This window comes from Labrus bergylta, chromosome 10, assembly GCF_963930695.1.
Source record: "Labrus bergylta chromosome 10, fLabBer1.1, whole genome shotgun sequence".
NCBI lineage: Eukaryota > Metazoa > Chordata > Actinopteri > Labriformes > Labridae > Labrus > Labrus bergylta.
The window spans coordinates 27,174,699-27,188,433 of NC_089204.1; the positions used below are offsets into that span (position 1 = coordinate 27,174,699).

At 40.7% G+C, this 13,735-nt stretch overlaps 1 protein-coding gene across 2 annotated transcripts in view; it reads right to left on the bottom strand.

Annotated features, from left to right (window-relative positions):
• The window catches only part of slc35f3b (solute carrier family 35 member F3b), a 79,659-nt gene that overhangs the window by 35,883 nt on the left and 30,041 nt on the right, over positions 1 to 13,735 (bottom strand). Inside the window, exon 1 of one of the 2 annotated variants that reach the window (XM_020632808.3) lies at positions 1,029 to 1,487. The exons of the other annotated variant lie outside the window; for it this stretch is intronic. Coding sequence (XP_020488464.2) covers positions 1,029 to 1,104 — 76 coding nt within the window. The 5' untranslated portion in view covers positions 1,105 to 1,487. Of the gene's footprint in view, positions 1 to 1,028; positions 1,488 to 13,735 lie in introns of those variants that run through there. 2 annotated transcript variants of the gene reach the window in all.

Below are 13,735 nucleotides of genomic sequence, written 5' to 3' on the forward strand. Positions count from 1 at the left end.
AGGCGTTCAAGAGGATGCAGCAACACACACACACACACACACACACACACACACACACACACACACACACACACACACACACACACACACACACACACACACACACACACACACACACACACACACACACACACACACACACACAAACATGAACAGTCACACAAGGAGTCAGTGGGGAGTAGTCCCTTAATGATGTCATAAGGACGTGTCAGCCTCCTGCATGATCAGAGGGTCTCTCTCAGGAAAAGGCAGGGAGACCCAAATAAAGGACAGATCCATTAGAAAGCCATGCACTGAAGGGCGACCTGTGATTACAGAGTAACATTTACAGGAAACCATTCAAATGTTTTAATGCCGACTGGGTTCATGTCCCAGCAGCTATGTGTGATGTTTTGAGATGTGATGCTCCGGTGTGACTCCTGCAGCCAGTGATGGGGTGGAGGGGTGGTGGAGAGTGAGAGTGAGAGAGTGAGAGAGAGAGAGAGAGAGAGAGAGAGAGAGAGAGAGAGAGAGAGGGGGGAATCCCTGCTGCAATAACAACTTAAGATCCTCCCTGTGGACCAGTCAATTTAGCTCAATGTTGATGAAGCCAGCTGCAAGAGACGATCCTATTATTCACAAAAATAAATAAATAAATAGATCAATGCGACAATAACAGGTAACTCAGACCATGCAGGTTGATTTCGGAGATTTGCACAACATGATTAACTTAATATATGGATTTCCATGTGTATATGAGGGCATTTTTGTGCAGAAATTCTGTGCAGAAATGTTGCATCTTCGATTTAAAGGCAAGTTACGCGCTTCGTTGATTCCCGTGTTTGCAGGAAGATTTCTCTAAAGTTGATCCCTGTCAGGATGCTGACAATATTTCAGCCATAATCCTTCCCATCAGGTCAACAGGAGAGGAGGATGCATCTACATTTTTAGAGTATTCTGTGGGAAAGCAAGCCCAACAACACACAGCATCAGTTCTGCACGTTCTGCAGGCTGCGCGCTCTTAACGCAACACGAACTCTCTCCCCTACCTTCCACTTTGGTGAGGGTGAGCACCGGACTGTTGCAGGCGGACAGCGGGGCGACCCTTGCGGAGTGCTTCTTCATGGTGCTGAGCTCGGATGGGCTGAGCTCGAAACCGCTTCGACTACATCCCTGAAGCTGATTTGGTGCAGACACCAGACCTCTTGATGGGACACCTTGATGTTTCAGAGCCTGGCTCCTGCTCTCTGTCCCCTCGCATCCATCCAACTCCCCGACGGTGTTTGTGTCTTTTCTCTTTCTCTCTCTCTCTCTCTCTCTCTCTCTCTCCTCACCAGCTTCCTCCACTTGCCCTCCCCTCCTCTAATCTGCCGTATTCAGCGCGTCCTGCCCTGCCTGGTCTCTCCCCGCGTACAGTTTGGCATATGCTGCAATTCGGCAACGTCACTTATTCATCAGTCACCCCACAGCGTCAAAACCATCTCCCCACCTCCCCACAACCCACCCACTTGTCCTGAAGCAGGCTGTGCACGGCTGTGCCCGGCTGTGCCCGGACCCCCTGTGGTCCCCCCGCGGGAAAAGAGAGAGAGCTCTGTCATGGAAGTGTGATGGTGGACTCTTGGCTTTGAAATTGAATCTTTCAGAATTGAGTTGACCAATGCAGATTGGCAGGAGAACGCTGCATAAACGACATAATTTGGTGCTTTAGTAAATTGAATAATAATGAGACAAACACATTCTTATTATATTCAGAGACAAGGTGAAATACCCACACCAAACCCACAGTAATACACCCAGACACTTTGTTATTCAGCCTTTTACTCGGTTTTCTTTGGAAAGGCTGTATTCCTCTTCATTTTAGTCAATGAGAACGAGTACTTCACAAGTTAATGCCTATAAAGTTAACATGTGATCTTAACCTAAATTACACCAAAATTGTGGAGAATATCCAAAGTGCTGCAACAGGATCTAAAAGGAAGGTGTTTCCTGAAAATATGTTCAAGGTCACACAGTTTTTCAAATGTATTTTGTGTGTTTACTACTGAAACCTACGGAAGCCCTAAGCAGACATGCATCAATACATTTTATCCAACTCCGCTTATGTCATAACAAGTGAATTAAGATAGCTTTTTCTATCTATTTTTTTTTTATCTCCGCATACCTGAGTGTTTGACAGGTGCGTCGGAGGAGGGTAAAACTTTAAGAGAATGAGAAAGGCTCCAGCACACTGCCTTGCTTTATGTTCCGGTTTAACAGACGGCTGATTAGACCGAAACGATGTCGACAAAATAAATATGTCATCATGAAGCGAGACAGTGTGTATCTATCTCGGGATAACAACGCTGCTTTACCAGTGATAAGTGAATGTCGTGAGATGTTGACAGAACAGAAGAAATGACTCTATCACAGGAAAACCAGCGTTGTTATTATTCCAAGGTCGCGAGATAAATAAGTTGAGATCTTTCGCAGACAAGTAACCATAACATTAGAAAATAAATCACCCTATAAGAGAATTCAATCTCACAGTTTTCCCCTTGCTTTCATCTCCTGCTTGTTCTGTTTTTCCCGCCCAGCTTGGCTCACAGTGTCCTGATGAAGATGATCTAGATATCATTAGATGCAAAAAGGATGATTAAAATTGAATGAAGGGCAGTTTAGGGAGATGATAAATTATTTGCAATCCTCAGGAGTAACACACCCTCACAGTCAGGTCCATTAAAATTCAATATTTACCTCATAATCTCATCCTCTCACATGATTTTCATTAGCAATAATACAATGCAGAAGGTGAGATCAACATGACAAAGCAGATTTATTCTCCGGTACCGCTCGGTCTGTTTGTTTAGTCTAATTGTCTGGCTTTGCAAAATTAGAGCCAATTGTGCTGACGCAAGAACGATTAGGGATGATTCAACTTTTTCTGACCTGATACTGAGCAGTTAAACGTGGACTCAGGATATCTGCCAATACAGAGTACAATGGTCCAATCTGTACGCTTTCCATTCCTGTAAATCCTGCACTGCATACATGTGAAGATGTTCTCAGTCATCCAGGTCAGAGTGATTCAAAATGAAATCCCAGAGGCAACTGGAAGCTGAGGTTCTTGAGGACACTTCACCTCTCGTCCTCAAGACTTCCTCAGTTCAAAGCTTAAGAAGTTTTTCCAACTTCAGATTCGTTTTAAGGAACATCCTCATGAGCTGAGACCAGGGCCAGCTGCCTTTTGGATTAAACTTTAAATGCACTGCAAAGAGATATTCTTTTAGGAAAATGGAGGGATTGATGTGGCAATAAAAACAGTAAGTAATTCATAAGCACATAAAAGAAAAGAAAATAACATTTAATTGATGTCCAGTTGTGTCATTTCCATAGAGTGAATTCATAGTGTTGCTGTGATGTCACACACCTGCCCAGACTACTGCTGCACGCTACAGAGAAGTTATCAGGCTAATTTGCCATAAATTTGTTTGTTTTTTTAAGGTTTATTTGTGGCTTTTTTTTATGCCTTTATAGAGAGATAGGAAAAATTGAAAGAGAGAGAGTGGGGAATGACATGCAGGAAAAGGAGCCAGGAGTCAGATTCAAAACCCAGGCTGCCTGCTTGGAGAACGATAGCCTCTGTAAATTGGAAGGCATGCACTTAGCACTATATGTTGGCTACCAGCGCCCCCTCTTATGTGTTTTAAGCAGTTTTATTTTTCAAATGAAAGATGGTTGTTTTTCAATTGGATGCACTAACTGATGAGGAGACAAGCCCAGCATGCGCATCTACGGAATCCAATCTGAGAGAGAAAACCAAGAGAGGAGGAGATTGTAGATTAACGCTATCAGATACTCTGTTGTGCCTTGTGTGAACAAAAGAACAGACGTCTCCTAATCCTGCCATAACATAGTTTTAACTTAAATAGCAAAATATTCCCGCCTTTTAACATTATTGCCCCAGAACATTGTCTGAAGGTGACATCTGACAGTGCTACTAACATTAGGTAACTTTAACAAGCTTAAAGGAGCAATATGTAACTCTGACACCTAGTGTTTAATATGGGTACTGCAGTCCAAATTCAAAACATTGCAGAGAGCTGTCTCTCCCCGCCCCCTCCTCCGTAGAGTCGATAGAGGTTGCCATGTTGTGGACAATGAAGCTTCAGTGTTCAGTCAGCTCTGCATGGGTCTGTAAACCTTTCTGTGTTCTAACCTCTCTCCATTTTTCCAATATTGATCCTAGTTTGAGCACGTTTCTGCTCGTGGAGCTTATTAGAAACATGCAGAGGCTTTTTAGGTCGGGTACAATCACTTCTATCTGAACCACTTCTCTTGCTCGCTTCCATCGCTGCAACACCTGTTGTTTTGTCGTTTGGTTGGCAAACTGAGGGGCGTCCAAACCGGTGGTAGGGTAGCCTTAAAAATCCTTCTCCCTCCCTTCTCTGGTCCAAACAAATCCAGAGCATTCAGGAGCAGAATCTAAAGTTAGAAGGAGGACATACTGGCTGCTGCATTGTTGTCAGAGAAGCCAACACTTCAACATAGCATGTTTCCTTAATGTCTGATCAGATAGTAAGGTGGTTTTATGATTTAATTAACCAAAAATCTTACATTTTGGACCTTTAGGGAAAAATAAAGCATTCATACTGTTGTATAAGAAGTGCCTCACACTGACCAGACTCTACATTAGTACCCGAGCTGCACTTGTTCAGAGTCTCCTGTCAGCTGTGTTCGGCTAAGTGACTGAGATTTGAATTCCAGCTGGCTGATGATACTGTGACTGACCTGCTGGGTTAAAGTCCTGATAGCGTTCAGTTTCACACCAGCCCTCACATCTTCACTCTCTGACTTTGCCAAAGTCATCTCAGTGCAAATCGCACTAGAAGTGTTGAAGTGTGTAACGTTTTTCTGGCTCATCCATGAGGGTGAGGAGGGTGAGCAGGAAAAACCCCTCGCTGAGTGTCCTTTTCATCCGTTTCTTTTCTGGTTTTTCCACCAACAGAGGAAAATTGTTTTTCAAAATGTGAAGTGACAGTTCAGAGCTTCACATCAAGTATCACAACATTTAAAAAACCAGAGAGCTGTCGGACGAGCTGGAGTACAGCAGTAGTTCAACTGAAACTGACTCACATCTAGAGGTGACAAAAGTAAACACACTCTTTGCACGTAGAAGTATGGAGGCTTTTGTAAAAAAAACAAAAAAATCTCTGGAATAAGTAAAAGTAGTGCTTGAACTTTTGTATTTAGAAAAGTGAAATAAATATGTGATCTGAAATGTACTCACAGAATAAAAAAAGTAGCCCTCTAAAGGACATTTCTACCAGACGTTAAAGGCTTTAGATTCGATTTTTCACACTTAAATGTAATATAAATCAAGTATATCCTCTGAAAATAACTCTGTGAGTCATGACTGTCTACAATGGGTGTAACTCCCGAGTCCCACTGTCTGTGATGTTTTCAGAGTTTTCAGAGTCCTATCTTCAGTTTGTTTACATCGCCTGGACGGCCGGCTGACTCCTCCCCTCGAGTATAAAAGTTGTTTAATTGAGGGACTAGAGAAAAGAAGAATAACATACTGTACTCACTGCTTAACTGTGTTTCTAGATCACGCTCATTTCAGGTAAATTTACATGCAGTGTGAAGATACCAGCATAATAAAGCTAGCATTAGCATGCTAACACAACAATGCAGCGCGAGTTGTTTTGGTTTCATGCTGGAGCTCAAGGGCGACACCTGCTGGATCAAAAAATCGCATATAAAGCCTTTAACTTAATTTTTTTTTTTTAAAACATAGAAAATTATTCACTTTAAATGTACTCTCACTGGACTAGCTGTCAAATGTTGGCTGGTGATTTTGAGCCATGTAGTGTAGGAATCAAGAAGCCTACATTACGCCTCGTCTCTGCAGTTGAGTTTCCCTCTCCTGTCTATTTTTTGATTCGTCTTTTCCGTCAGATTTGGTCATTTTACATCTGTTGCTTTGTGATAAGCACTGATAGAAGCTGCACGTAATCCTCTTTTCTATGTGTTACTGTCCAATCCGTTTAGACTGAGTCCCGTCTCGATGTTAGGCAGCCTACAGACAGTGGTGCAAAATAAAATAATCATTTTTTTTTTATCACAAATGCATTAGAGCTAAAGTAACAAACCTGTTAGGAATATAAAGCATAAAGATGTGTTAAAATAGGCGGCAAACTGGAAACTCAAATAAAGTAACCATAACTTAAATTATTTTTAATATTTTTAAGTGGATAAACTTTTAATCTTTCTATCTCTGCTGACACACTTTCAATATTCTCAAGCCACAACTTCCCCAGATCTCAACCCTGATTGTTGACATCTGATTAAAGGGGCAATATGTAACTCTGACACCTAGTGTTTAAAAGGGATACTGCAGTCCAAATTCAAAACATTGTAGAGAACTGTCTCCCCCCGCCCCCTCCTCCCTAGAGTCGATAGAGGACGCCATGTTGTGGACAATGAAGCTTCAGTGTTTAGCCATCTCTGCATGGGTCTGTAAACCTTTCTGCGTTCAAACCTCTCTTAATTTCTAAAATCATCTCCAATATTTATAACAAAAAAAGAGAATTCATCAGAGAGGACCGGATTTGTTTTCAGTGATGCAACTAGAGCCGCTTAGTATTGATCCATGAACACCTCTGCTGTCCCTGTGACCCCCTTTAAAGACATATGTGTGTTTGTGTGTGTCGAGGCCACTGAGTGTAAGCATGCCTAAAGGAAGCTGCACTGAATTATTCACTGCTCAGACTCCACCTCACACTCAAGCAAGAATCCCCTGCCTGGCCTTAACTAGGACAGGAAGCTCTTAAACCGCTCACAGCACACCCACAGCCTGGCGTCCCTCTGCAGCCAAACCAAAGTGATCTTTTTCTCCTTTTGACGATTTTGGTGTGAAAAGAAAGAACTATCAGGATGGGATGTAACGCATCATGTGCAATGACAGTATAAAAAGACAGCACGGGATGAGTGATTTATAACATAACAAACATGTCACCTGTGATTTATATTTTTCTGTGTCAGCGTCAAAGACTCCACATCCTCTCTTTTTTTTTTATGTTCCTCTGAGTGTCACATGATCCGCAGCTGCAATTCTCCTTTGGGAACATCATTTCCAGGAGCTTCTTTAGTCAGAGACAAGAGGATTTAGTTGCAGCACACGTGCTGTTATTGATAGAAAAGACACAGAGGTTGAAAAAGGTGAAGCGGGTGAGATCATTAAAAGATCCCAGTCAGTGACTCATACTGACTTTTTATGTGGGAAAAAAACGGAGGAGGATCAAACCAGTGCGTGCTCTGAGACACCACATGACAACGCTCTCTAAATAGTCACGTACTGTATATGAAGAAGGATTTATGTGTATGAGCAATAAATAAGTGTGGAGAGGCTCCTGCACCAGAAAAGCCTTTTGAATGCTTATTTCCACTCAGACTGATAGAAAGGAGATCCGGGATGAGAGGCGATCGCTCTTTAGTGTACATTGGGGATGTACTCGGGCGCTTATAAAGAGATGCGTCTTAAATGTTTATCCATGCAGAATAATAAGAGAAGTTACAGCAGCCTTTTTCCAGGTCAAAAAATCTATAGCTATACCAATGATTGTTGCTTTAATGTTTGATATACAGATATACAAAATGAGAAAATGCTTTATAACAAGCCTTTCAGGAAATAAATAAATAAATGCAACTATGTGAAAGAGACATTATGGGATATGACAGTCCAATGAATTCTGCTTAGTGCTTATGGGAAACTGAGATTGCTATTCAAGAAAGAGACAAATTCCTGCGCCCAGAATAAGAAAACTGCAAATAATTAGCCCGAAACTTATCCTGCAGGCAGGGATTAAAAAAGCGACATTATAGAGGAATACGTTTTTGTGCGCTCTGCTGCCAAATCGAAGGTCTCTGAGTCAACTGCAATGTTTTAAATCACACAATTAGTGTATTGTATAACCAGCTCTGCATTAATGCTGAAAACTGTCCAGGGTTCTCTGTAGAAATGGGATCGGCACCATTCTCCTTGTTGAAAGTTATTGTCATTGCAGATGGACTTCGAAACTACCATCTTCAGGTGGAAAAGTGACATATTGTTGCTTTAAGGGCTTCAAGTTGCTCGGGAAAGGTATTTGATGGAAAGCTGACTTACAGTTCATTTTAAGGCATGGCAAGGCAATTCAAAGTGCTTCACACAAGACAAAAGCATCATGACAGAGGAAAGAAAAGAAACATTAAAATAGAAAATAAAAAATAAATCACTGAAATTATTAAATCTGAAAATATGTTCAGATAAAAATTATTAAAATGAAATTCATTTAAAAATAATAATAGTAATAATAGTAATACAAATAAATAATAATAATAAAAATAAAAGTAAAGAAATTAAAATATATTAAAAAATAATAATAATTACAGTGCAGAGTAAAAGTTTAAAATCTTATTAAAGCTGTTTAATTAAAGGCAGCTGTAAACAGTTGTGTCTTCAACCTCGATTTAAGAGCTGAGAGTTTCAGCAGACCTGCAGTTTTCTGGGAGTTTGTTCCAGATATAAGGAGCATAGAAACTGAGAGATTTTTAGAGATACATTTACAAGAAGTGAGACGTTAGAAAGATTGTTAGTGATGTTTTATGGGGGGAGGTGAGAATGTGCAGAAAGGTCTGAACACTATAAAACAATTTGTTTTCTTTTATTTGTGCTCATTCGAAACCAGAAATGTCAATTTTAATGTCGGCTGGAGGAAATGTCAAAGGATCACCAACGTTCCCTTTTGGGAAACAAAAATGTGTTTTGAATCTTTTTGCCCAGACCTTCTCATTAAAACATCTACTGGATATTTTTGCCATGCCGCCTAGCAAAACACAACAGAAAGTGATTAAAAGAAAAAGTGTTTCTTTGTAAGCTATTGTCAAAGTTGACATTTCAAGCAAAGACATTGTTAGACTTTTGTGGCAGAAAATCAATCAGTTATTATTCAACATAACAAAAGTTCCTTCATAACTTGTTTTTAAAACGATTTTCATAAATAACTTTCATTTTTGGGGGTAAGACAACCTTCATCTGTGAGTCCATGATAATTGAATTTACTTAACTGTGCTTAAACCAAATCAGCTGTTTACTGTAATCCTAGAGGGCGGGATGACAACGAGCTACTTTGAAATCGATATTATTGATTATGCATTAAGTGCTTCGGCTTCGGCGGAGTCTGCACACAGGACTTGATACGATGATCGACTTTCTTTCTGTCTAATTTAAATCAACCAACAGCGTAATCGTGCCCGTCTTAATTTGTTTAACGCAGGTGTTGGTGGAGAGTGGAGGAGCGGTTGTATAGACGACGCTTTCTCAAAACATTTACTGATTGGCCTTTACTTTCCAATTAGACAACTGTCCTGATTCAAGATCAATCTCCTCCCTGTCCAACACCAGTAACAATCTCATATGAACATTAATAGTCCATCATGTCCATAAAGCAGGTGGTATAGTTCATGAAGGTTTTTCACTTTGTTTACCTTTTGTTTTTACCCTGTAGGAACCAAATATGGATCACAAAGTTTCACATTAGAACAATCATTAGTTATTTATCCTGAAGGGACATGTAGGCTTTGTGTTTGTAGGATGAAAGTAAGTTATGAAAAAGTTCCTTTAGTAGTCAGATAAAGAAAGAGGTCAAATTCTACAACCAGCATGCTACTGGACTAGCTCCTATGGTCCAATGGTTTTCATTTCTCTCAGTTGTTCTGTGGGTTCACATTTTTTACTTGATAAGAGAAAAGCGCCATCAAGGTATACATCCCCTAAAAAAACCTAACCCCCCCCATACTCTGAATATTGTGTAATTTGTAAAGCTAGCCTTATGTGCTATATGGTAGCATTTTTGTTTTTTAGAAAGCAGCACGTCTCGACAGAACACCGGCTCAAGTCCTGGTACAGACTAAAGCTCAGGGTCGCTGCTTGAGTGCAGCAACCCCACTCTGACGTCTCTGCATTAATGCATGTCCATAAATCCTGTTTGTGTACTTCAGGCCTATGAGGGTGAGTAGCATGCCTCACAATAACAGAGTGCCTGGTGGTTGTGTATGATGCGCCCCATGTAGTCCTTGTCTCAGCGGCTGTGGGTTCAAATCCGACATCAACACTTTCTGCATGTCAAAAAAAGATTAAAAAGGAACAGAGTGTAAACATGAGCTTATCCTCAGGAGACGATAAGGTATATCACTTTTTTGGAGGTGGTGGGGGGGTCAATTAAATTAAATCAGCGAGACAAGTTTAGCATGCTGAAGTTACAATTGCTGCAAAAATGCCACCTGTGGATTCTTCAATGGCACTTTCAATAACGACCTACCTTTGTTAAGTGCTTTTGTGTGGGAAGATAAAATAGGACAATCTACTTTAATACAGCTATAAATATTTATGATGCAATGATTGATTCTGATATCAAATATTGTCAGTGTTCTCTATGAGGAGACTGCAGAGAGGATTGTCTGTGTTTGTAAAGAAAGTAAATATTTGATCTCCTCTGAACCGTCTCTCCTTGCTCTGTTCCAGCCCGGGTCACTTCCGGCCGCTGCTTAGCATGGACAGCATGTAGCGGAGCTGTAGACATGAGAGCAGAGGGGCTTCATTACTGAAACCGAAGAGGAGTCTGTCTCGCTGCCCTCTCACTTAATAACCACTCCCAGGGCGTGGGAAGAGGAGGGAGGGCGGAGGCATGAAGTCCTAAATAACAGCTTGTTTCAAGTAGCAGAAAGGTCAAAACAGATTAACTTTCCCGTCTCTGAGGTGCGATACATCTTCAGAGCAGACGTAGCTCATCCGTGCAGGCACGCCGCTGTCGAGGTAGTGCAACCTGCAGCAGTTTATTAGATTAATGACTTCAGCAGGTTCCCCTGGGGAGCGGGAGGGAAGAAAACAGTTGCCAAAACAATTTCTGCTTTTGTTTCATTAAAAGGGCTAAATGGTGGCGCGTAGCTGTATTGATCGTTCATACCTGTGAGAAGGCCTGAAAATGCTGCGCAAAGATCCTTACACTGTAAAAGCAATACTGCAAAGAGCGAACATGAGGCTGATCGTATGAAAAATTCCACGTCTGTCTTTAACAAATCAATCCCATGTTGACTTTGGGTAGATGAATACTTCAGCTCTTGACAAGGAGAGCATGAATGATATGCTACAGTATGCGATAAATTGAAACTTTGTCAATCCACTCAGCTGCTTCGCTTCCTGGTGATTGTTGCTGCTCACCCTGGTTGGCAATTTGCAGTCAACATCTCTTAACCTCTCCTGACTCTTTGTTTCAGTCTGAAGATGCAAAAAAAGAGGATTAGTCTCAATGAAGGTGAATTGCAGGATGCTTAAAAGTGGATCAGTTCCGACGTGTGCTAATGAAGGTGCAGTTTATGTCTCTCAGAGTTAAAGTTACGATCAGTCATTTGCACCCTGATCAATTTGGGAAATACAAAAATGCCAAATGTGGCAAACCCTGATCGAAAAGACTCCAACATCAGTGTATTCACATTTTATCGAAATAATGAGATAACAAAGTCATAATTATGATATAAAAGTTGAAATAATGAGATAACAAAGTCATAATTATGATATAAAAGTTGAAATAATGAGATAAAAATTATCGTGCCAACGCTTACCTTTGCCAAATACAGATTTGTTTGTTGTCTCTGATTAATTTCCTTCTGTTGTTTGTTTGCACATGTAGTAAACGTTAGATGCACAATAAATAGAAATAAATCTTTTAATCTAGTTGTCGTTAGAACTAAACACATTACTGTTTACGTAGCATTGACTGTACCGTTCAACTGTGTGTCACAGAGTTCTTTTGTAGGCTAAAGTTCACAATAGTTGATGGTGTCCCTGACTTTTTATCTCATAATTATGACTTTATTATTCTCATTTTTATTTTTTTAACTGGCGGAAATGGGCTTCCATACATTTACTAAGGGCTGCAACCAACAATTACTTATTACGATATTTGTTCAATCAACTGTTTTTTTTCTTCAGATATTATTTTAGATCATTCATTTGGTCAATAAATGTCAGATAATAATTCATATTGATCAGATAAAATGCTCAAGTTAAAGAACACAAGATCTTGTTTTGTCCTTCAAAGAGTCAAAAGACCAAAAATGTTCATGACACTATAAATGGACTTGAGCTTCTAGTCTTCTGACTACTCAAAGTGCTTTTAAACTGCAGGTCACACCTTCACATTCACACACTGATGGTAGAGGCTGCTGAGTAAAGAGACCATCAGAAGTAACTAATCCCATTCATACACATTCACAAGCGGTTGAAGAAGCAGCGGGAGCAACTTGGGGTTAAGTGTCTTGCCCAAGGACACATCAGCTATGTGTCTGCAGGAGCTGGGGATCGAACCTCCGACCTTCCGGTGCAGAGATAACCGACTCTACCACTGATCCACAGCTGCCCACATACAACAACAAAACAGCATCATTCTAACATTTAAGAAGGAACATTTAGAACATTTTTCCTTACATTAACGACTGTTGGAACTAAATTCACACTGAGTACATTTCTATTGGTTCAGCTGATCGATTGACTTCTTGCCTATAAACTCTAGATTACACACACACACACACACACACACACACACACACACACACACACACACACACACACACACACACACACACACACACACACACACACACACACACACACACACACACACACACACACACACACATAGCCACAAAAGCAAAGTCATGGGACCCTGGAGAGCTCATAACCTCCCACAGTAAACAGAGCTGTCTGGGAAGACAGAGAGCACTTGACTCTCTGCCATGATGAAATAAAGTGGGACATCCTCTTAATTACCACCTCAGCTAATAAAATCCAGCAGCATGTGTTAAAATGCAGTCAGGTTTTGATACCTCATGATTACCCCTTTAATCACACCTCCACCCTGGTAGACCCCACACTTAATCAGAGAGAGAGAGTGTGAGTCTCCAGGATATTTACATGCCACCAGTGGAATCAGCCACATAACGTGTGATGTCACATGTTTTAAAGTCCAGATGTGCAGGGAGGCCCAGAGGCTGATAAAGGACCTGTACGCTGCAGGGAAAGCGGGCAGAGATGCTTTAACTCAGGAAAAATTGACTGCAGTTTAAAAAGTGAATCTGAGAATATCCAATGAGAACACATCAATAGAAAACAGAGCCCCTTCTGCATTAGTTGCATGTAGATCTATTGTCTTCTGAAATAAATGTAATGGACAGGTACACAGAGGTTCTGACACTCTCACTTAAAACTGCTGGTTGAAAGAAGTTCTCCTCAGATGATCCACATCCACAGAGAAACACATCACTCTCCAGTAAATGGTGCTGGCTCCCTCTGTTGTCAAGCTCAAGTATGACAAAGTCATCTTTATTTTGTGGCTGAGCAATAAAGCCAGGAGAATAGCTTCACATTTAAAATCTATGCAATATTTAAAATATGAGTAAATGTGATTATTTTGTGCTCGAGCATTAAATCTAATTATTTGTTTTTTTACTTTCAGAGTTGTGTCTGGATCTGAAACTCTCAGCTGTTTCTGCTGAAGTGGCTCCTCTTTAAAAAAGCACTTACCTCGCTTTGCTCCACAATATTCAAATTGTTCTAAATTGATGTAATTACAGGGCAGCTTTTCTGAAAAGAAAAAAAAAAGCTTCTCTCTGCAATTTCTCTCTGCAATTTCAGCCATTACCACCGCCTGAAAGTGTCTGCACAAAGTACAAACATATT